Below are 24,055 nucleotides of genomic sequence, written 5' to 3' on the forward strand. Positions count from 1 at the left end.
AGAAAGAAATACAAACATAACACTAAGGAATGTCACCAAATCACACGAGAAGAGAGTAAGAGAGAGAAAAAACTACAAAAACAACCATAAAATGGTTGGAAATGAAAACAGTCATAAAATGGCAAGAAGTACATATCTATCAAGGGTTATCTTAAATGTAAATAGATTAAATGCTCCAATCAAAAGATAGAGGGTGGCTAAACAGATTAAAAAAACACAAACAAGTTTCTATATATGCTGCTTATGATAGATTCACTTCAGATCTAAAGACACAAACAAACTGAAAGTGAAGGGACAGAAAAATCTATTTCTCACAAATAGAAACAAAAAGAAAGCTGTGGTAGCAATACTTATATCAGACAAAACAGACTTTAAAAGAAAGGCTATAACAAGAGACAGAACAGGGAATTCCATTATAACAAAGAGCTCAGTTCAACAAGAGGATATAACACTTGTAAATATCTACGTACCCAACATAGGAGCACCTAAATACATAAAGCAAACGTTACTAGACAAGGGGGAAATTCATGGTAATACAGTAATAATAGGGGACTTTAATACTCCACTTACTACAATGGAATGATCATCCAAGGAGAAAATCAGTAAGGAAACGTTCTCCATGAACAACACAGTAGACCAAAAGGACATAATATATACACAACACACCATCCAAAAGCAGAAGAATACACATTCTTTTCAAGTGCACATAGAACCTTTTTCAGGCTAGATCACATGTGGGGCCACAAAACACGTCTCAGTAAGTTAAAGACGACTAAAATCATATCAAGCATCTTTTCTGACCACGATGGCATGAAACTAGAAATCAATTACACAAAGAAATTTAGACAAAACACAAACACGTGGAAGCTGAACGACACACTATCATCAACCAGTAAGTTAGTGAAGAAATCAAAGAAGAAAAGAAAATCCTTGAGACAAATGAAAATGGAAGCAGACAATCCAAAATCTACGGGATGCAGAAAATGCAGTTTTAAAAGAGAGGGAAATAATGATAGGCCAACCTCAAGAGACAAGAGAAATCTCAATAAACCATCTAACCTTACACCTAAAAGAATAGAAGAAAAGAGCAAAGACCAGAGTTAGTAGAAGAAAGGAAATAATAAAGATCAGAGCAAAAATAAATAAAACAGAGATTACAAAAACAAAAGAAATAATGAAACTAAGAATGGTTCTTTGCAAACATAAACAAAATTGATAAACCTTTAGCTAGACTCAAGAAAAAAAAAGAGGCCCAAATAAATAAAATCAGAAATGAAAGAGAAGTTACAACTGATGCCACAGAAATACAAAGGATCATCAAAACCTATAATTATGTGCCAACAAATGGGAAGAAATGGATAAATTCCCAGAAACACATGATCTTCTAAGACTGACTCAAGAAAAAATAAGAAATATGAATAGACCAATTACTAGTAATAAAATTGAATCAGTAATCAAAAAACTCCCCAAAGAAGAAAAGCCCAGGACCAGATGCCTTCACTGCCAAATTCTACCAAATATTTAAAGAAGAGTTAATACCTATCCTTCTTAGGGGCGCCTGGGTGGCACAGTGGTTAAGCATCTGCCTTCAGCTCAGGGCGTGATCCCGGCGTTCTGGGATCGAGCCCCACATCAGGCTCCCGTGCTGGGAGCCTGATTCTTCCTCTCCCACTCCCCCTGCTTGTGTTCCCTCTCTCACTGGCTGTCTCTATCTCTGTCGAATAAATAAATAAAATCTTTAAAAAAATATACCTATCCTTCTTAAACTGTACCAAAAAATTAAAGAAGAAGGAATGCTCCAAACTTATTCTACATTCCTGTTACTCTGATGCCCAAGTTAGACAAAGACAACATAAAAAAATAAAATTACAGGTCAATATCTCTGATGAACACAGAGGCAAAAATCCTCAACAGAATATTAGCAAACTGAATTTAAAAATACATTAAAAGGATCATACACTGTGATCAAGTAGGATTTATTCCAGGGATGAAAGGATGGTTCGTTATCTGCAAATCAATCAATGTAATACCACATTAGCAACAAGAAAGAATAAAAATCATACAATCATGTCAATAGATGCATAAGAAGCATTTGATAAAATTCAAATCTAAATAGATTTTTATGGTAACTCTCAAAAAGTGAGTATACAGGGAACACGTATCAACATAATAGAGGCCATCTATAACAAATGCATGGCTAACATCATACTTAATGGTAAAAAATTGAAGGCATTTCCTTTCATATCAGGAACAAGACAAGGATGCCCAGTCTTGCCACTGTTTTTTTCTACACAGTATTGGAAACCCTAGCCACAACAATCAGACCAGAAAAAGAAATCAAAGATATCTAAATTGGAAAAGAAATAAAACTGTCATTATTTGCAGATGATGTACTATATCTAGAAAACATTATAGACTCCACTGAAAAACTATTAAAACTAATGAATTCAGTAAGGTTGACAGATATGAAAGTAATATACATAAATCTGTTTCACTTCTATACACTAATAACGAGCTATCAGAGAAAGGAAAAGCCCATTTACAATTCCATCAAAAAATACTTGGGAATAAATTTAGCCAAGGCAGTTAAAGAACTGAATCTGAAAATAATAATCAGAAAATAATACAATGATAAAAGAAATTGAAGATGACACAAATAACTGGAAATACATACCATGTTTGTGGATCTGAAGAATTAATATTGTTAAAATGTCTATACTACCGAAAACAATCTACAGATTCAGTGCAACTCATATCAAAATTCCAGTGGTATTTTTGTTTTTTTACAATCTAGAGCAAATAATCCTGAAAATTGTATGGAATCACAAAAGACCCCAAATAGCCAAAGCATCTTGAGAAGTAAGAACAAAGCTTTAGGCATCACTCTGATTTCTAACTATACTACAAAGCTGTAGTAATCAAAGCAATATGGTACTGGCACACACACAAAGACACTTAGATCAACAGAACAGAATAGAAAGTCTGGAAACAAACCCACCTTTACACATGACCAAGGAGGCCAGAATATACAGTGGGGAAAAGACAGTCTCTTCAATAAATGGTGTTGGGAAAACTGGACAGGTACATGCAAAAGAATAAAACTGGACCACCTTCTTAAAACATATACAGAAATAAACTGAAAAATATATTAAAGACTTAAATGTAATACATGAAACCATAAAATTCCTAGAAGAAAACATATGTATGAGCTCTTGGACATCTTAGCAATATTTTTTAAAATCCATCTCCTCAAGCAAGGACAACAAAAGCAAAAATAAGCAACTGGGACTACATCATACCAAAAAGCTTTTGCACAGCAAAGAAAACCATCAACAAACAGAATGGCAACCTTCTGAGTGGAAAAATATTTGCAAATATTTGACCTAAGCTGTCAACATCCAAAATACAAAAAAAAAAAAAAAACACACAAAAAAAACCCAAAAAAACCTCATCAAACTCAATATAGATACATCCATTTAAAAAATAGGCAGAGGACCTTAACAGACATTGCTCTAAAGAAGACACACAGATGGCCAACAGACACACAAAGATGCTCAAGATCACTTATCAGGGAAATGCAAATCAAAAGCACAAGATATGGTCTAACATTTGAAAGAATGACTATATATATATATATAAATAACAAGTGTTGGCAAGGATGGAAAGAAAAGGGAATCCTCATGTCTTGTTGGTGGAAATTCAAAATTGTGCAACCACTATGGAAAAATTTATGGTGGTCCCTCAAAAAATTAAAAACAGAAATATCATATGATCCAGAGATTCCACTTCTGGGAATTTATCTGAGGAAAATGAAAACAGTAATTCAAATAGACAGATACACCATTATGTTCATTACGCCATTACTTATAGTAGCCAAGATATGGAAGCAATCTAAGTGTCCCTCTTATGATAGAAGAATGGATAAAGACGTGGTATAGATATACCAGAATATTACTCAGCCAAAAAAAAATAATGCAATCTTGCCGTTTGTGACGACGTGAGCGGATCTTATGCTAAGTGAAATAAGTCAGAGAAAGACAGATGCCATATGATTTCACTTACATGTGGAATCTAAAAAAAAAACAACCAATCAACCAACCAAACAAAAAAATCATGCAAAACAGAAACAGATTCACTGAGAGAGAGAAAAAACTGGTGGCTGCCAAAGGTGAGGAGAGGGAAGGGATGGGTGAAATAGAGTAAGGGGATTAAGAGGTACAAACTTCCAGTTATGAAATAAATAAGACATGGAGATACAATATATAGTATAGGAAATATAATTAAGAAAAATATAATTTTGCTTGGTGACAGATAGTAGCTAAATGTATGGTATTGATCAATTTATAGTCTGTAAATGTTGAACAATTACGTTGTACCCCTGAAACTAAAGTAATATTGTATAACAACTACATTTAAGTTTAAAAATAGGCACAATGTTTATATAGTTTTTTTTTTAAAGAGTGCGTCTTTTATTAGATTAAGATAGTTCCCTTCTATTACCTTTTAAGAGATTTTTATAATACACTGGTACTGTATTTTATTAAGTTATTGTTCTGTGCGTAGAGTAATGACTGTAGGGACTTTCTTTTATTCCTTAAATGTGGTGAATTGTATTCATTGTTTTTAAAATGTTAAACTAATTTTCTATTTCAGGAATAAATACCCCTTGCTCATGTTATATTAGTCTTTTTATAAACTATTGGATTCTATTGGCTAATATTTTATTTTATTTTACTTTTTAAATATATTTTCAGAGAGAAATAGTTCTTTAACTATATATCATATTCTTAATAGGTTTCAGTAGTTGATGACATGCTGGCCTCAAAAAATTATTTGAAAAGTGCTCCTGTCTTATCTGGAACAGTTTGTGTAATATTGGTGATATTCTTCTTTAAACAGCTGGAAAAATTCTGTTTGGAGCCATCTGAGCCTGGAGTTTTTGTTGTGACATGATTTTTAACTGTGTATTCAAATTTTAAAAGTTATGGGCCCATTCAGATTTTATCTTTTTTAATTTCAGCTAAGTAGGTTATATAAAGGAATTGGTACATTTTGTCTAACTTTTAAATGTACTGGCATAAATAATGTTTTATCTTTTTGGATCTTTAGTGATGTCCTTTTCTGGTAACAATAACTTGTGACATCTGTTTTTCCTTTTTTTTTTCTCCCATTGGCCTTGCTAAGTCTTTTTTAATTTTTATCATGTCTTTCAAGAACAAACTTTTGGCTTTGCAATTTCTTCTATCTTTAAATTTATTTTTGTTCCAGGTCATATTGATCATTTTTTCCTTCTACTTTCTTTTGACTTAATTTGTTTTTTAAACTAGTCTTATACTATTGATTTTATACCTTTCTCTCTATAGGATTAGAAGCTACACCCTTTCAGGGCATCTGGGTGGCGCAGTCGTTAAGTGTCTGCCTTCGGCTCAGGGCGTGATCCCGGCGTTCTGGGATCAAGCCCCACATCAGGCTTCTCCGCTATGAGCCTGCTTCTTCCTCTCCCACTCCCCCTGCTTGTGTTCCCTCTCTCGCTGGCTGTCTCTCTGTCACATAAATAAATAAAATCTTAAAAAAAAAAAAAAAGAAGCTACACCCTTTCTTCTATTTCCTGTTTTAGCTGCAATCCATACGTTTCAACATGCCATATTTTATTATCACTTAGTTCAAAATATTTTGTAATTTACACTGATTTCTTTTTTACTCAGGTTTTAGAGAGTTCTGCTTAATTTGCCTACCTGGTCATTTTCTAGTTACCTTCTTGGAGTTGATATCTAGCTTAATTCCACAGCAGTCCAAGACTATACAGCATTTATTTCAATCTTTTAAAATCCATTAGACCTGCTCTATGGTTCAGCAAATAGTCTATTTTGGTAAATGTACAATGTGCATGTGATAACAATGTGTGTTTTGTCATTGTTGGTCAAATTGTAAATAGGTTGTGTGTATAAACAATTCTCACGAAAAATTGTGGAAACTCTAGGTGACCAGAAACAGACAGATAAATATCTTTAAGTGTGTTATTCATGTTGTTGGAACTTCTGTATGTTAACTGACTTTTTTTGTCTGATTCTTCAGGTGCTCAGAGAAGTGTAATCTCCAAGTAGAATTCTTGAGTTATTGATTTTTCCTTTTCGTTCTGACAATTTTTGCTTTATTTATTTTGTTGATATGCTATGAGATACATTTACAACTGATACACCTTTTTGAATTGCTTCTTTAATCATGAAATATTTCTCTCTCAAAATTGTTTTATTATTATATTTATCTTGAAGTTTATCTTGTTTGATATTAGTATACCTGTGAAAATTTTATCTATATTATTGTTTTCATCCTTTTACTTAACTTTTCTAAATGTTTATGTTTTAGGTGAATAAATTATAAGCAAGACAGTCTGGGATTAACTATTTTATCTGTAGGACAATATTTGTTGACTAGAGTATTAATCCATTTTTTGTTTAATAATTACACTTAAATTTCTGATAAATTTAAATTAAAAAAAGAAGAAGAATATCACCAATATTATATGAACTGTTCCAGATAAGACAGGATCACTTTTTATTTATTTTTTATTTTTATTTATTCATTTATTTTTAATGATTTTTTATTATGTTAGTCACCATACAGTACATCCCTGGATTCCAATGTAAAGTTCGATACTTCAATAGTTGCGCATAACACCCAGTGCACCATGTAATACGTGCCCTCCTTACTACCCATCACTGGTCTATCCCAATCCCCCACTCCCCTCTCCTTCTGAGGCCCTCAGTTTGTTTCTCATAGTCCATAGTCTCTCATGTTTCATTCCCCCTTCTGATTACCCGCCCTTTCTTTATCCCTTTCTTCCCCTACCGATCATCCTAGTTCTTATGTTCCATAGATGAGAGAAATCATATGATAATTGTCTTTCTCTGCTTGACTTATTTCACTTAGCATTATCTGCTCCAGTGCCATCCATGATGCAGCGAATGTTGAGAATTTGTTCTTTCTGATAACTGAGTAATATTCCATTGTATATATGGACCACAGGTTCTTAATCCAGTCATCTGTTGAAGGGCATCTCGGCTCCTTCCACGATTTAGCTATTGTGGACAATGCTGCTATGAACATTGAGGTGCATATGGCCCTTCTCTTCACTACGTATCTTTGGGGTAAACACCCAGTAGTGTAATGGCTGGATCATAGGGTAGCTCAATTTTTACCTCTTTAAGGGACCTCCACACTGTTTTCCAGAGTGGCTGTACCAACTTGCATTCCCACCAAAAATGTAGGAGGGATCCCCTTTCTCCACATCCTCTCCAACAATTGTTGTTTCTTGCCTTGTCTATTTTTGCCATTCTAACTGGCGTAAGGTGGTATCTTAGTGTGGTTTTGATTTGAATTTCCCTGATGGCTAATGATTTTGAACATTTTTTCATGTGTCTGTTAGCCATTTGTATGTCTTCATTGGAAAAGTGTCTGTTCATATCTTCTGCCCATTTTATGATTTGTTTATTTGTTTCTCGTGTATTGAGTTTGAGAAGTTCTTTGTAGATCTTGGATACCAGTCCTTTATCTGTGGTGTCCTTTGCAAATATATTCTCCCATTCCGTGGGCTGTCTCTTAGTTTTTTTGACTGTTTCCTTGGCTGTGCAGAAGCTCTTTATCCTGATAAAGTCCCATAAGTTCATTTTATCTTTTATTTCTCTTGCCTTTGGAGATGTGTCGTGAAAAAGGTTGCTCTGGCCGATGTCATAGAAGTTGTTGCCTATGTTCTCCTCTAGAATTTTGATGGATTCCTGTCTCACATTGAGGTCTTTCATCCATTTGGAGTTTATTTTTGTGTATGGTGTGAGAGAGTGGTCAAGTTTCATTCTTTTGCATGTAGCTGTCCAATTTTCCCAGCACCATTTATTGAAGAGACTGTCTTTTTTCCACCGGATGTTTTTTCCTGCTTTATCAAAGATTAGTTGCCCAAAGAGCCGAGGGTCCATTTCTGGGTTCTCTATTCTGTTCCATTGGTCGATGTGTCTGTTTTTGTGCCAGTACCATGCTGTCTTTGTGATCACAGCTTTGTAGTACAGCTCGAAATCCGGCATTGTGATGCCCCCAGCTTTGTTTTTCCTTTTCAACAGTTCCTTGGAGATTCGGGGCCTTTTCTGGTTCCATACAAATTTAAGGACTATTTGTTCCAGTTCTTTGAAAAATGTCCTCGGTATTTTGATCGGGATAGCATTGAAAGTGTAGATTGCTCTGGGTAGTATGGACATTTTAACTATGTTAATTCTTCCAATCCATGAGCATGGAATATTTTTCCATCTTTTTATGTCTTCCTCAATATCTTTCAAAAGTGATCTATAGTTTCTAGCATATAGGTCCTTTACGTCTCTGGTTAAGTTAATTCCAAGGTAACGTATGGTTTTTGGTGTTATTGTAAATGGGATGGATTCCCTAATTTCTCTTTCTTCAGTCTCGTTATTCGTGTATAGAAATGCAACTGATTTCTGGGCATTGATTTTGTATCCTGCCACCTTACTGAATTGTTCTATAACTTCTAATAGTTTGGGAGTGGATTCCTTTGGGTTTTCCATATAGAGTATCATGTCATCTGCAAAGAGAGACAGTTTGACTTCTTCTTTGCCGATTTGGATACCTTTGATCCCTTTTTGTCTTCTGATTGCTGTTGCAAGGACTTCTAGTACTATGTTGAATAATAGTGGCGAGAGTGGGCATCCTTGTCGTGTTCCTGATCTTAAGGGAAAGGCTTCCAGCTTTTCCCCATTGAGAATAATGCTTGCAGTAGGCTTTTCATAGATGGCTTTTATGAGATTGAGAAATGTACCCTCTATTCCTACACTCTGAAGGGTTTTAATCAGGAAAGGATGCTGTATTTTGTCAAATGCTTTTTCTGCATCAATTGAGAGGATCATATGGTTCTTGAGTCTTTTCTTGTTGATATGATGTATCACATTGATTGATTTGCGAGTGTTGAACCATGCTTGCATCCCAGGTATGAATCCCACTTGGTCATGATGGATAATCCTTTTAATGTACTGTTGGATTCTATTAGCAAGGATCTTGTTGAGGATTTTGGCATCCATATTCATTAGAGAAATCGGTCTGTAATTCTCCTTTTTGAGGGGGTCTTTGCCTGGTTTGGGGATCAAGGTAATATTAGCCTCATAGAATGAGTTTGGTAGCTTTCCTTCTGTTTCTATTTTTTGAAATAGCTTTAGGAGAATAGGTATTATTTCTTCTTTGAATGTTTGGTAGAATTCCCCAGGAAAACCGTCTGGGCCTGGAGTTTTATTATTTGGAAGGTTGTTTATCACTGACTCAATTTCTTCATAGTTAATTGGCCTATTTAAGAAATCTATTTCTTCCTGTTTCAGTCTTGGTAGTTTATAGGTTTCCAGGAAGGCCTCCATCTCTTCCAGATTGTTTAGTTTTTTGGCATATAGCTGTTGATAAAAGTTTCTAATAATCCTTGCAATTTCAATGGTGCTGGTCGTGACCTCTCCCTTTTCAGTCATAATTTTAATAATCTCAGTCCTTTCTCTTTGTTTTTGGACAAGTTTTGCCAGTGGTCTATCAATTTTATGGATTCTCTCAAAGAACCAGCTTCTAGTCCTGTTGATCTGCTCTACTGTGGTTCTGGTCTCTAATTCATTGATTTCTGCTCTAATCTTGGTCAACTCCTTCCTTGTCAGTGGGTTAGGCCTGTCCCTCTGTTGCTGTTCCAGTTTCTTGAGGTGAGAATATAGAAACTGCATTTTAGATTTTTCTATTCTTTTGAGTGAGGCTTGGATGGCTATGTATTTCCCCCTTAGGACTGCCTTTGCAGTATCCCATAGGTTTTGGACCGTTGTGTATTCATTCTCGTTGGTCTCCATAAATTGTTTAATTTGTTTTTTGATTTCCTGGTTTATCGAGTCATTCTTGAGCAGGATGGTTCTTAGCCTCCAAGTGTTTGAGTTTCTTCCAGGTTTTTCCTTGTGGTTGAGTTCCAATTTCAGAGCGTTGTGGTCTGAGAATATGCAGGGGATAATTTCAATCTTTTGGTATTGGCTGAGACCTGTTTTGTGTCCCAGAGCATGATCTATTCTTGAGAATGTTCCATGGGCATTTGAATAGAATGAGTATTCTTTGGTTCTGGGGTGTAGTGTTCTATATATATCTATGAGGTCCAACTCGTCGAGTATGGCATTCAAAGCCTTTGATTCTTTGCTTAGTTTTTGCCAGGGTGTTCTGTCTATTTCTGATAGTGGGGTGTTGAGGTCCCCTACTATTACTGTGTTCTTATCTATATGTCTCTTTATTTTGGTTAAGAGTTGGCTTGTGTATCTTGCTGCTCCCCTGTTGGGGGCATATATATTAATAATTGTCATATCCACTTGTTGAATACTTCCTTTAAGAATAATATAGTGCCCTTCTGTATCTCTCTCTATGGCCTCTAGTTTAAAATCCAGTCTATCTGATATGAGAATTGCTACTCCAGCTTTCTTTTGAGGTCCATTTGCGTGGAAGATGGTACTCCATCCCCTTACTCTAAGTCTGAATGCATCTTTGGGTTCAAAATGAGTCTCTTGTAGACAGCAAATGGATGGGTCATGTCTTTTTATCCAATCTGCAACCCTGTGGCGTTTTATGGGAGAGTTTAAGCCATTTAGATTGATAGAGATTATTGACAGATATGATTTTAATGATGCCATTTCTCTTTAAAGTCTTTGTATCGGTTGTGACTTGCTGCTCTGTATCACTCTTGGGGCCTTTTTACCTTTATAGAGCCCCCCTTAATATCTCCTGTAGGGCTGGTTTCGTGGTTACGAAATTGGTTAATGATTGGCGATTTTGGAACGTCTTTATTTCTCCATCAATTCTGAATGACAGCTTTGCTGGATAAAGGATCCTTGGCTGCATGTTTTTCTCTGAAAGAGCTTTAAAAATGCCCCCCCAAGCCTTTCTCTCATTCCAGGTCTCTGTAGACAGGTCTGACGTAATCCTGATACCTTTGCCTTGGTACGTGAGAAATTTCTTTGCCCTGGCCGCTTTCAATACTGTATCCTTGGATCTAATATTTGCGAATTGCACTATGACATGCCGTGGCGTAGGTTTGTCCTGGTTGAGCTTGGATGGGGTCCTCTCTGCCTCTTGGACACGAATGCTTGTTTCCCTTGCTAGATTAGGGAAGTTTTCAGCTACAATTTGTTCAAATATCTCTTCTAGACCTCTGTTTTTCTCCACCCCTTCAGGGATGCCGATGATTCTNTTATTTATTTATTTATTTATGTGGCAGAGAGCCAACCAGCGAGAGAGGGAACACAAGCAGGGGAGTGGGAGAGGAAGAAGCAGGCTCCCAGAGGAAGAGCCCGATGAAGGACTCCTTTCCGGAATGCCAGGATCATGCCCTAAGCCGAGGACAGGTGCTCAATGACTGCGCCACCCAGGCGCCCCAGGTGTGGGCTTCTTGATTTTTCAGCCTGCCTTCTGGGGGAGGGGCCTGCCACGCGGATACTCAAGCAACCCTGTTTGGGTAGAGTCTCCATGTCCCCTGTGAGGGGGGATGGGGGTGCGCACTCTGTGAGCCGGTATTTCCAAGCTTTTGTTCTCTGGCAGCTTTCCCTGGCGGTCTGCTGTGCCAGGAGCACTTTTAAAATCATTTTTTGAGGCCAGCACATCTTCAACTACTGAAACCTATTGAGAATATGATATATAGTCAAAGAACTTCCCCCCACCCTCCTAAATTTCCTGCCTGCTCTTTATTTTTTGCATTTTCCTTTCCTGCCCTTAGGTATGTTTGTTTCACTCTCCCTTCACCCTATTGTTTTATGGATGCATAGTACTTATGGGGGTGCACTATAAATTATAACACCCATCCATAGCATATTAGAGGATTTTAAATTGAGTATTTTACACTTTCTAAACAATTTGAGGATCTTATAACTTATAACATATTAACTCCATTTATTGCTTCTCTATCTTTTTATGCTACTACTGTCTTGTACTTTAATTCTATGTATATTTTCTTCCACAGATTTTTTATTTTAAATAGTTCATGTATTTTTAAGTGTCCTTCTTTGCTTACCTTTCTAATGCTTTTTATTATTTACTATATTACCGCATTTTCATCTTCAGTCATTTTCTTTCTACCCGAAAAACATGGCTTATATATTTTGATGAAGGTCTGTTGGAAATGGGTTCTTTTAGCTTCTCAGTTATATAATATACTTGTTTTCACCTTGTTTTGAAAGGACATCTTTGATGCTTATAGAATTCTAAATTATTACTTGTTTTCTTTTAGCACTTACAAGATATCACTGCCGTGTATTCTGGTTTCAGTCTCACCTACTGAATAATCATCCAAGAGTGTTATTACCTTCCTTGACTCCAATAAATGGGAAGATTTATTTTTTTCCTTTTCTGGTTTTAAGCAACTTTCTATGATGTAATGACAGGTAGTTTTCCTTGCAATTAAATATCCTGCCCAGGATTTATAGACATCCTTGAGCTCTACGTAGCTCCATGTTTTTCATCCATTTTGCAAAACACACACCTAGTATCTTACCAAATGTTGCTCTGGTACTATTCCTTCTCTCTTCTCCTTTCCTGGGACTCAATTCTTTGCACATTAGAGCTTTACAATTTGTCCCATATATCCCTTGTTTGATTCTTTCTTCTACATTTTGCTCTTTTTTGTTTGTTTGTTTCTCCCTCTGTTTTTATATGGATATTTTTTCCAAATTTGTCTTCCATTTCTTTTATTCCCTCTTCTGATATGTATAATCTGCTATTAAGCCTATTTATTACATTCCTAATTTCATCTTTTCAGTTCTGTAGTTTTTATTCTTATAAATCCTATTTTTCTATTGAAATTTTCTCACATTTTGAAGTGTAGATCGAAGTCTATCTCTGATATGCCTAATATCTATTTTTCTCCTGGATTTTATTCATTTGGTCCTGTTGCCTGACAGTCTTTAATTTTTTTTTGAGTATTATACATTGTCTATGAAAAAATGTCGAACCTTTGACTGGTCATTTCCTCTAGAGAAAATAACCTCATCATGTGAGCCATATCCTGTTTTGTATTTCTTTTTCTTTGAGTTGAATATCCGAGTAAGGCATAGTTGAAAAATATAATACAATTCAATTAAATGTGGCCCCAAAGAATTGTAAGTCATTTAGTATTAATTTTATAATAGAAATGTCTGCATTCAAGCAAAGACTATGAGAAGAGATTTTAAGGCTGCAAAATTCAGGTATAATTTTTACAGGACTATGAATTGAGAACTTGGGGGTGAAAATCACTACTTACAAGGAGTATTCAGGAACGGCATCCTTGAAGGCAGGAAGTTCTCGCACATACTCATTATAAAACCATTTCACTTTGAAATGCAAATTCATATAATCGGTGCTCTTGCATAACCGCTGCTTCTCATGTTCTGTAACAGATAAAATCAAATATTTAATAAAGTTTGGTTTGCCAACAATGCTGCTGTATTCCAATCTACTTTTATTAGTAGTACTTTAAAAAGGAAGAGAATAGAGTATTTGAGGTAAAAGCAAAAGGAATTGTTAAAGACAGATCTGAAATTTTACAAAATCTAAAGAGTACCATAGATCCTATGTAGAAAACATCAAATAGTAATGAGTGGTAACGTGAATGTCCTAATGTGCCTTCCTGAAAAAGATGAGAATTCTGATGTAAAGAGTGATAACATACCAAAAATCTTCTGTTTATTTGCAAGCTTTCATATTTTGACTACTAGCCTGCTGCAAACAAAGTTCCAGAAAGAATTAAAACTCTAAGAATGGATAAAACATGAACCAAACTAGGAGACATAATCCTTGATAAATACTGAAAATGTGAATTAGTAGATCACATTTCTGGCCTGGATATTTAACACTTAAAGAATTAAGAGTTGAAAAGGAGAGGAAATAGATCTAACTTCTAAGCCAGATGACCTCTTCTTCCCATATTAAGTTCAGCTAAAATTATTTTCCACCCTGTGGCTTTTTTTTGACATTTCTTTAACAGGATTTCCTAATATGTGACATTTATTCTCTCTTGCTTAGAAAGTGTAGCTTAAAACTATTTCTCTTTTTTTTTTCTTTAATCTGGATATATAGTACTGGGGAACAGAGACAAGTAATAATATTACTGAACATGTTTATCTCTGCTCCTCCCATGCCCCCAATATTAATATCTTTGCCAAATTCTGGCCATAAGTATAGATATAAGCAAACCCCAAATATCCCAGACTATATTTATGTTGGAGCATCCTCTAAGAAGTTCTGGTTGAGGTCTATGGATCTTTTTTTAAGTCAAGGGTTCTGATTTATAGTTGAGACATTCTATGCTTTATATTCCAGACTGAAAATACTAATTGAAGCAATTAAGTTGTTATACAAATTGAGGACATCTTTGCTTTCTAAAACCCAACTATAGAGGACTTAAATCCCAATGATAAACACAAGAGGGAACACAACCACAAATTGAACATTTTCAAAGTATCTAAACAATGATTAATTAAAGACAATTTGTAGAGCAGAGAAAGCACACATATATACACAGAAACATGAATAAATAATACTTCTAGACTAAACTCCCAAGTAAAATTATGAACTAGGTGATGTTTTGCTTCAACTCCCTCCAAATTTATTCCATTCATTCTTTCTTTTAACATTCGTCTTCCCCTATCCCTCTCCTCAGATGTCTAGTATCCTTCCACACCTTAAGGGAAGACATTTATTTTATATATATAAAAGACATTTATATATGTATATATGTGTGTGTGTGTGTGTGTGTGTGTGTGTGTGTATATATATATCATAGGTAGGGATTTAATTCAATACTACCCTGAAACCAGACAGGAGAAGATCCTTGCCCTAGGACCAACACAATAAGAGGGCTCTACTCATTACAAATACAAACTCAGAAATTAAATAGATTGTGGATTCCTCTGTCACTTGGAATCTCACACTTGGTGCCGACACAATAAGCCAGAACCCAAAACATCTGCTCTTGTGACTAATGCCACCTGCTCTTATAAACACCCGGTAAGGCCCACAGAAACACTTTGGACCATCTTTTGTTTTATATCCTAAAAACAAAAGGTGACTATGTCCAAATGCTACTAAGGTTTCCAGACTGCAATTGCAAACAATGGTAATAAATATGCTTTGGAGTACAGGAAGAAATTTGAGCTATGGAAGCATTTAAGTAAGAGAAAGGGTGAACCAACTCACCAGGTTTTCTCTGGATGGCATAAATGCAATAGGTTTTGAAATAACAAAGTATTATTTTCAAGTTTTAATAAGCACCCATTTTGTTTGGTTTCAATTTATTCATTGGAAGGCACTCGTGAATCAATTCAGCATGCAAAACATGTGCACTTGCTGGCCAGGGAATATTTAGAATACCAAATCATTCACATTACTCTCAAAGTTTCTATATGTGTAGTTCTAGATGTAATATACAAGAAGCCTCATATTCCTTGCCAACTGGGTATCTGCTGAATTCTAGAATTATCAATAGCTTTATTTTTGTAATTTGGATTTATGAATTCTAACTCATTAAATTTTTGTTTATTCAAATGATTTACATAAAAATTTATATAAGATGATAATCATGTTGTCCTCATTTTAATAAATATTTTTAAATATCTTAGAAGAAAGTAATGTTCTGCAAATCATATATGAACTATATCTGAAAACACACATGGAAATAATTTTAAATTTTTTGTATTTATAGTTTACACCTTTATTCAAATCATATCAATTTTGAATAACATTTTATTTTTTGACCCTTTAAATATTAAGAATGTGTGTAAACTGTAAGTGGACCTCAGAAAAGAAAAAAAAAAGTCTGAAAGGAAATAGAAAAGAGTTCAATGACAAGGTATATTTAAATTTTTTAAACCAGGAAAAAATTGTAGAGAGCAGACATCATGTGACTTGGGGAAGGTTGTATTATTTGGCATGACTGTAGATAGAATGCAAAACTTTTAAAATGTTTTATTATAACTGCATAATTTGTAACCATGCTAAAATAAAGATGAAAATACATATTTTCTGAAAGAAAAATATAATAATTTATGACATTTATATCTTTAGTTTGAAAACCTAAACACTATCACTCAGAACACCTAAATATATGTATTGATAATTAAGTTGTATTATCTTTGATATTTTGCCAACTTTCAGCATATTAAAAAAGAAGTGTTGCACATTTTTAATCTCATCAATATAAAAGCACGTTTATTTGTTGAGGTAGGAATATTGAGCTACATTTTATTTAACAGTTTGTTAGCTTGATTTAGAAATTATAAATATTTAGGTCTATGGTATGTGGGCCTTATTTGTATTCTTGACTTTGCAAATGTTAGGGGTGAGTCTGATGTGATGTGTTACCTCTTCCAAGAGTATTTGCACATTAACAGAATCCTGAAGGTAAGGGTAACCCAGTCCCAGCTAGTACCAAAAATGTTTACTGAGCATTTATCTTGTGCTAGGTTATGTGGGAGGCACTGTGAATATAACGATTAAGTGCACAGAGCTCAGGAAGGGTGACACGGAATAGTATTTAATATGACATAGCAAGTGTCATGATATGATATGCACAGGAGGATGCTGTTTATTGGAGGAGATGAATTTAGCCCCAACTTCATGCTTTAGGTGAACAATAGAGAAATGATTTGTGAGTAGTGGTTCAGTGCACAAAGAGGAATTTGAGTCAAAGGATACATAGATAAAATAAGACTTTTTACTTTAAGAAATACTATTTAATATATAAGTGTCTCTTTCATGAAACTGTATCTCCAATTAAGACTTTGGCTTTTCAACAGAATACACAGTCTTCTCGAGTGCACATGGAACTTTCTTTAGAATAGATCACATAGTGAGTCACAAATCAGGTCTCAACTGATACCAAAAGGCTGGGATTATTCCCTACATATTTTCAGACCACAATGCTTTGAAACTGGAACTCATTCACAAGAGGAAATTTGGAAGGAACTCAAACACTTGGAGGTTAAAGAGCATCCTACTAAAAAATGAATGGGTCAATCAGGAAATTAAAGACAAATCTTAAAAATTCATGGAAACTAATGAAAATGAAAACACAACTGTTTGAAACCTTTGGGATACAGCAAAGGCAGTCCAAACTGTAGTATAATAATTTTGTACAAAATTAAATCTTTGAATTTCAATGATAAATATGAATATTTTACTACCAGTATAAAAATGCTTTGCTAAAATTGTACAAAGAAAAAGCTTGGCTGGGTGCCAGTCGAGGACTCTTGATCTCAGCTCAGGTCTTGATCTAAGGGTTGTAAGTTCAAGCCCTGAACTGGGCTCCATGCTGGGCATGGAGACTACTTTAAAAACAAAACAAACTTGGCAATTTGGAAGTATGTGCCTATTCTTCTTTAGATGGTATGTGTCAGCATTTACTTAGAAAGAATATATGTTTTTTTCTGAAAGTTGGTGTTCATGCATGGGTTTTATGTATAAGGCAGATATGTACAATTACAATTACAGATATGTACAATGTACAGCTATGTACTCGTTTATAGGATGGGGTAGTATATGCCAAACCCATTCTCATGCCAAAAGCAATGTGCTACCATCAACCATCACAGTGTTATTTTCTAGCTGTCGATTTGTGACATAATTTTATCGCACAACTGCTGTGTTGTCCTGTCATTGGTAGTGTACATTTTTTTAGAACCATCCTAAACATCCCTCTGAATGTGTGACACTCTGCTTTAAGAGGTGATACTATGGAAGCTCTGGAAGGAATTTCAAATAATAAACCAGCAAGAGGGGCCCAATGACATGATATTTTGTGGGATACTGTGTGCTTACAAATGGGTGAGAAATCATCTAAAACTCTGGCTATCGAAGTAAGCTATGGTATTAAGAAGCTACAAAGCTTGGACTAATAAGATAAAAATGAAAAAAACATTTATACAACAGGTTAGCAAAAAGTAATTTGAATGAATGTGAAGCTTCCATGGAGGAAAATCAGCCAGCAAAAGATTACACACAATAGTAAATTATTATAATTGACTTTCTTAGATTCAATGACTATACAGGAACAAATATCATAAATTTTTGTAGGGTAAGAGAAAATACCAGTTGCTTTCATGACACCTTTCTCATAACCCAGCCTTAGCAAAACACCAGGAAAAAAGAAAAGCCAACAAAAACTAGCAAAATGTTGCCTTACTCCACGACCACTACAACTGATACAAGGAGCAATTTTACCCTGGAGAGCAGTAGCTGACAGTCCTACTCATAAATGCAATCAATCTCTCAGCAGAATCCCAGAATAAATCTAGACTCTCTGGGTTCATTCAACCAGGAAGGATGTAGAATCAGACATACTTCACAGACACACTGTCTGACACACCTGTTGAGAATTTAGACATAGATCAAGCCACATACCTAGAATAAGACCAGTTCTTTCCAGTGGAACTCAAACCTCCTGAACCCCCGTCAGTATCATCCAAACTTGAACTTCCTTTATTTCAGGATAGAAAATTCATTCACAAATGAGCTGTGCAATTTGATCAGCTTTTTTTACTTAAAAATTTCTTTGCCAAATTTAAATAGCACACCACCACCATTTCCTCTACAATCTCCATCCATGACACCAATTTCTACATCTGTGAAGTGTTTTGCAGCCAACTGGGAATGTGGAGCTACTCTTCCACAACACCCAGAAGGAAGAACATACCATTTCATGACCTTGGAAAATGAGGAAGCAGTATGAAGACAGGACCACATAATCTGATGGTAGGGCACTAGAGATGGATAGTTGTAAGAAAAAAAATAGGATGCGATGAGAAAAATTATTCAAAATCAGAGATGGCCAAAAGGTTGGAACATAATGATAAAATTTTGGGGTGCACAAAAAGCTATTGGTGTCAATAAGTCCTGGAGCAAGGGCATAAAAAAGAAACAAAAACAAGATTTATAGCATATTTTTATCCAGAGTCCCAACAAGAGATTTAGCATAGAGTGTTTCCATGAGAGTTAGAGCCGAGATCTGAAATGTGGATTTCATTCATTTGTGCAACATATATTTATTGATTATCTTCTATGAAGCAGGTGCTATTCCATATACTGAGAGTACAGCAAAGAAGAAAACAGTGTTTCTGCCATCTTAGAATTTATAATATAGTGAGGAGAGACAGACAATAAAAAATCATTCAATATGATATGAAGTGCTGTGTTCTGAAAAAAAATAATGCAAAGCAAGGGAGCACATGAGCTGAGAGTGCCTCTTTGAATAAGGTGCTCAGGGAAGACCTCTAATGAGGTGATATGAGAGCAGAACCGAATGAAGTCAGAGAGCACACCAGGAATCTATCTCCTGGAAGAACACTTCAGGTAGAAACACCACAACTGAAGTGGTTTTCCTTTCAAGCCAAAGAGGTGGTTGACAAGTTCAAAGAGATGCAAGGAAGCTAGTGTGGCTACAGCAGGGTGAGTCAGTGAGAATGGTGAGAGCTGATTTCAGAGAAAAACCAAGGCCAAGTCACACAGGATCTTATAGCATATGATAAGGACCTCTTCTCCAGAGAGTTATGCAATAACACTGGGGGATTCTGGTCCAATTTACATTTGTAAAATACTATTTTGGTTGCTGTCTGGAGACAGCAGGAGGGTATAGAGGAGGCTACTGAAGTAGAACAAGCAATGAATGGCTGGGGCATCTTAGATGTGGGTGGTTGCAGTGATTCTGGTGGAAGTGGTGAGACATGGGGTCTAACCTTGGTTGTCTGTCCTTCCATCACATAACCATGCCTGTGACCTCATCCCTTCCTAGATGAACTCTCTAGGAACAGATAACTTATTAAAATTTTGATTTCCCCATACTACCTTGTCTGCTTAGAACCATAGATGGGTGGGTGGATGGATGGATGGATGGATGGACTGATGGATAAAACAATGTGAAGATTGTATCTGGCTCTTTTGCATGCCTATTCCCTCATTCTCTCCTCAGTCTTGCTGAGAATAGAGTAGGTCATTAATCAGACTGGTAGAGGATCTGTTCAACATTGGACTTGGTCTACAAGTTTGCTAGTTTACAGCTTCTCATGGGGGAAAAGTCACTGATATGTCTTAAAAGGTCCAATTATCTGTATTAAAATAAAAGGCCCTGTTTATTTATGTCAATAAGTTTTTAAATTAAGCACTGCCAATGAAATATAAACAATTTTCCTCCCACATACATAGCTCATATAAGCCATCCACAAATAATCAGTTTACGGAGTTCTCAGAAGTTTATACCTTTTATTGCAGTATCTTTGCTTGTATCTTTTTCTTAAAGACTCAAATATTTATGGATTTTACTTCTTATAGCTTCCTGTACATTTTCTTATTTAAATGTAACTTGTAGTTTAGATTCTTTTTTAGAATAAAATTGATTTCTATCAATTTCTATCAATATACAAAAATAAAAAGTAGGGATTTCTCTTTTTGGTAGACTTCAACTAAGCTATTTTTTTCCTTAGCTTTCTGAGTTGCCATATCTCTTTATTACTTATAAAGGAAATTATCAATTAGAATCAATTATCAATTGATAATTTATGAACATAGGTGGGAAAAAATGCTTCAGTTAATTTATATTTTAGCTGAAAGTGGTTAAAACATCCTATTTGATTAATTTTACTATTGGTGGTGATTTCTTTTAACTTTATTAATAATTTCTTTGGTAATTTCCAAAAAAGAGACAATAGTCTTTAAACATGTGAAAAATGCATAATTTCATTCATATTAAGGGAATAAAAATTTAATGAGATGGTAAAATTTTAACGAGTTTGCAAAAAATCAAAATATACAAACTATATATATATATAAAATATACAAAATATATGAAATTTTGCTTTTTAGGGAAAAATTGGCTATATATGTTGAAATTTTAAATGCCTGAGCTTTTCTGGCAATTCCATTTCTTAGAATTCTATTTACAAATAGACGTGCACATGTAGACAAAAAGTATGGGTTTACAGGTATTTATCTTAGAAAAATATTAAAAATAGTCTAAATATTTATTGTTATAGGAAGAAATAAGTATGTTTTATATATTCATTCCAATGAAAACAATAAAATTAAAACAAAAATGAGGCAAATCTAAGTATGTTTGCATAGTATGAGCCCCAAATTATATTGTTAAGTAAAACAGCAAGGTGTGGGAGAGTATGGATGTATATTACTACCTGTGTGAAAAAGAAAAAGGTAAGTACATATATACATGTGCAGGCTTAGAGCATTTCTGGAAATCTATAAGAAACTGAAAACAGTGATCATCTTTGGGGAAGAAGATTGGTCTGGTATCAAAGAGAAACTTTTCACAGAATATTTTTTTATATGGATTGTTTTAACCATATACATCTTACATTTTCAAAAACAAATGCCTGATTTAAAAAAAATACACAAGAAGTAGTAAAGAGCAAAACAGAAAATATAGGAAAACAAATCAGTAATTTGAAGGATAGCTTCGTAAAATCTTCCAGAATTCAAGGATAATTATTAGAGCAGAAAATTAAAGAATGAATGATTGACACGGAAATCAGAGATGACTTCTAATTCTAGACTAGAGACCCAACATAATAGGAAAAAAATCAAACAATGGAACAGAATAATAAAAGGCACACTTAAAACTATCTTGCAGTGGGAAAGGGAGAGAGGAAATCAAGTATGAAGTTAAGGAATTCGCCATTAGTGAAAAGATACTCACATCTAGATATTAATGAATATTAGTGAATAGACACATTTGCCAAAATGTCTGAAGGACAAAATAAATTTGAAAAAATCTTACAGGCTTCTAAACAGAAAAACAAACATACACAATTAGAACACGCTGGCTGTGTCTCTTCCATTCGGTAGAAGCTATATGATAACAAAGCAACATCTACAGAGTCATAAGAAGAAAACTTGCCAAGGACTAAAGAATTGTATATTCAGTCTTTTTTTTTTTCTTTAGATTTTATTTATTTATTTGCCAGAGAGAGCACGAGCGCACAAGCAGGGGGAGCGGCAAGCAAAGGGAGAAGGAGGCTCCCTGCTGAGCAAGGAGCCTGATGCAACACTGGGATCATGACCTGAGCCAAAGGCAGATGCTTAACTGACTGAGCCACCCAGGCATCCCATAGTCAGTCTTATTTTCGACAGGGGGGCAAAGCACATACAGCTAAACTGTCTGGTTCCACAAATAAACATACAAAGATATAGAGGGATTGGTTCCTTCTTTCCTAACAATGGGGGGATAAAGCTTCAACACCACACATTTTATCATGAATCATTATTTTTTGTTATAGAAATATAGATATTTATTGGACACAAGGAGTTCCTATGTTAAAGCCTCTCTCTCAAGTTAGACTTCTACCAGATTCAGAAGTCTAATTAAATAGGAATTACAATTTTTATTAAAGGATGAAAGAGCCACCATCCACCTATGCCAAGGAAAAGTTAGAATGGACAGATCCAAAAGGTTACTACGGTTATCTCTGGATGATTCCCTTCCTCTAAGTACTTGTTTGTATTTTACTTTTTTGTATTTTAGTAAGAACAATTTTTCATTTCTATTTTGGAAATAAAGATACATGTTCATTGAAAAAAATTCAAACAGTACAGGAAAGTTGACAGAAGAAATAAAGAGTACCAGACATAGCGTGATTCACAGATTTGCTATTAAACTATGACAGATCCTATGATCCTTCAAGATAATGCTCTATGAATTATGTAGCTATATATATGTATAAAATTTGTGTAAAGATTTTATGTAACCCATCCCTTTCACTCAACATTTTCCATGCCAATTCACATCATTTATTGTTTTTTTTTAAGATTTTATTTATTTATTTGACAGAGAGAGAGAGAGACAGCCAGCAAGAGAGGGAACACAAGCAGGCGGAGTGGGAGAGGAAGAAGCAGGCTCCCAGCAGAGCAGGGAGCCCGATGCGGGCCTCGATCCCAGAACCCGAAGGCAGACGCTTAACGACTGAGTCACCCAGGTGCCCCTCACATCATCATTTAAAATGATTTTCAAGAAACTATGCTTTGTCTCTTCTTGGGCCTGTGCTTTACACATTTCTGTTATTATTTTTTTACATCTGTCTGACTTTAGGGTCTAAGTTCCTTCCATTATGCCATACAACTTAATCAAGGGTGGTTTGGTGTACACAGACACACACACACAATGAGTTTCTGATGGACCATCAATCTAAAATTTTAAGGTAAAACAATAAGCTTTTAGAAGAAAACATGCGAGATTATTTTTCGCAATTTTGGGTAGACGAAGATTACTTAACAGAACAAAAATAGCACTAACAAAAAAGGAAGTTATCAATAAATTGCAGTTACAATTAAGAATTTCTATTTATCTAAAGACATTAAGAGAGTAAAAAAGCCACAGACTGATATAAAATATTTACAATATGAATATTCAACAAAAGGCTAACATCTACAATACATAAAAAAATTTAAAATATTTAGAGAACATCAGACAACTAAATGGAAACATGGGACAATACATAAAAGAAATATCCAAATGGCCAACAAGCCTATGAAAAGATGTTCATTTTTTTTGCTTATCAGGAAAGTAGAAATTAAACCACAATTTTAATTAACCACTATTACATACCTACTAAAATGGCTGGAATGAAAAAGATAGACAATACCAAGTTGGTGAAGATTTGGAATAATTGGAACTTTTATATACTTTGGTGGGAGAGGTAATTAGCATAATCACTTTGGAAAATTATTTTGCAATATCTAATAAACTGAACATATGCATACCTTTGACCTAGTAAGTTTACTCGAGTAGATCCATGACAGATATTCACTGAAAAAAACATTCATTGTAGCACAATTCTTAATAGCCTAAAATAAGAAGCTACACAAATATACCTTAACAGTAGACTATATAAATCATTGCATATTTGTCCATTGGTATACAATAACAAGAATGAACTATAATGGGATGCAACAATATGCATCAAACATTTTTATGTATAAAATCTCCCCCCCCCAAAATAATGGTTAGTGAACAAAATAGAATGATTTGATC

At 34.8% G+C, this 24,055-nt stretch overlaps 1 protein-coding gene across 1 annotated transcript in view; it reads right to left on the bottom strand.

Annotated features, from left to right (window-relative positions):
• UNC13C (unc-13 homolog C) overlaps window positions 1-24,055 on the bottom strand; it is a 586,721-nt gene that overhangs the window by 108,167 nt on the left and 454,499 nt on the right. Inside the window, exon 21 of the mRNA XM_034661708.1 lies at window positions 13,289-13,415. Coding sequence (XP_034517599.1) covers window positions 13,289-13,415 — 127 coding nt within the window. The remainder of the gene's footprint in view (window positions 1-13,288; window positions 13,416-24,055) is intronic.

This window comes from Ailuropoda melanoleuca, chromosome 5 (assembly GCF_002007445.2).
Source record: "Ailuropoda melanoleuca isolate Jingjing chromosome 5, ASM200744v2, whole genome shotgun sequence".
Taxonomy (NCBI): domain Eukaryota; kingdom Metazoa; phylum Chordata; class Mammalia; order Carnivora; family Ursidae; genus Ailuropoda; species Ailuropoda melanoleuca.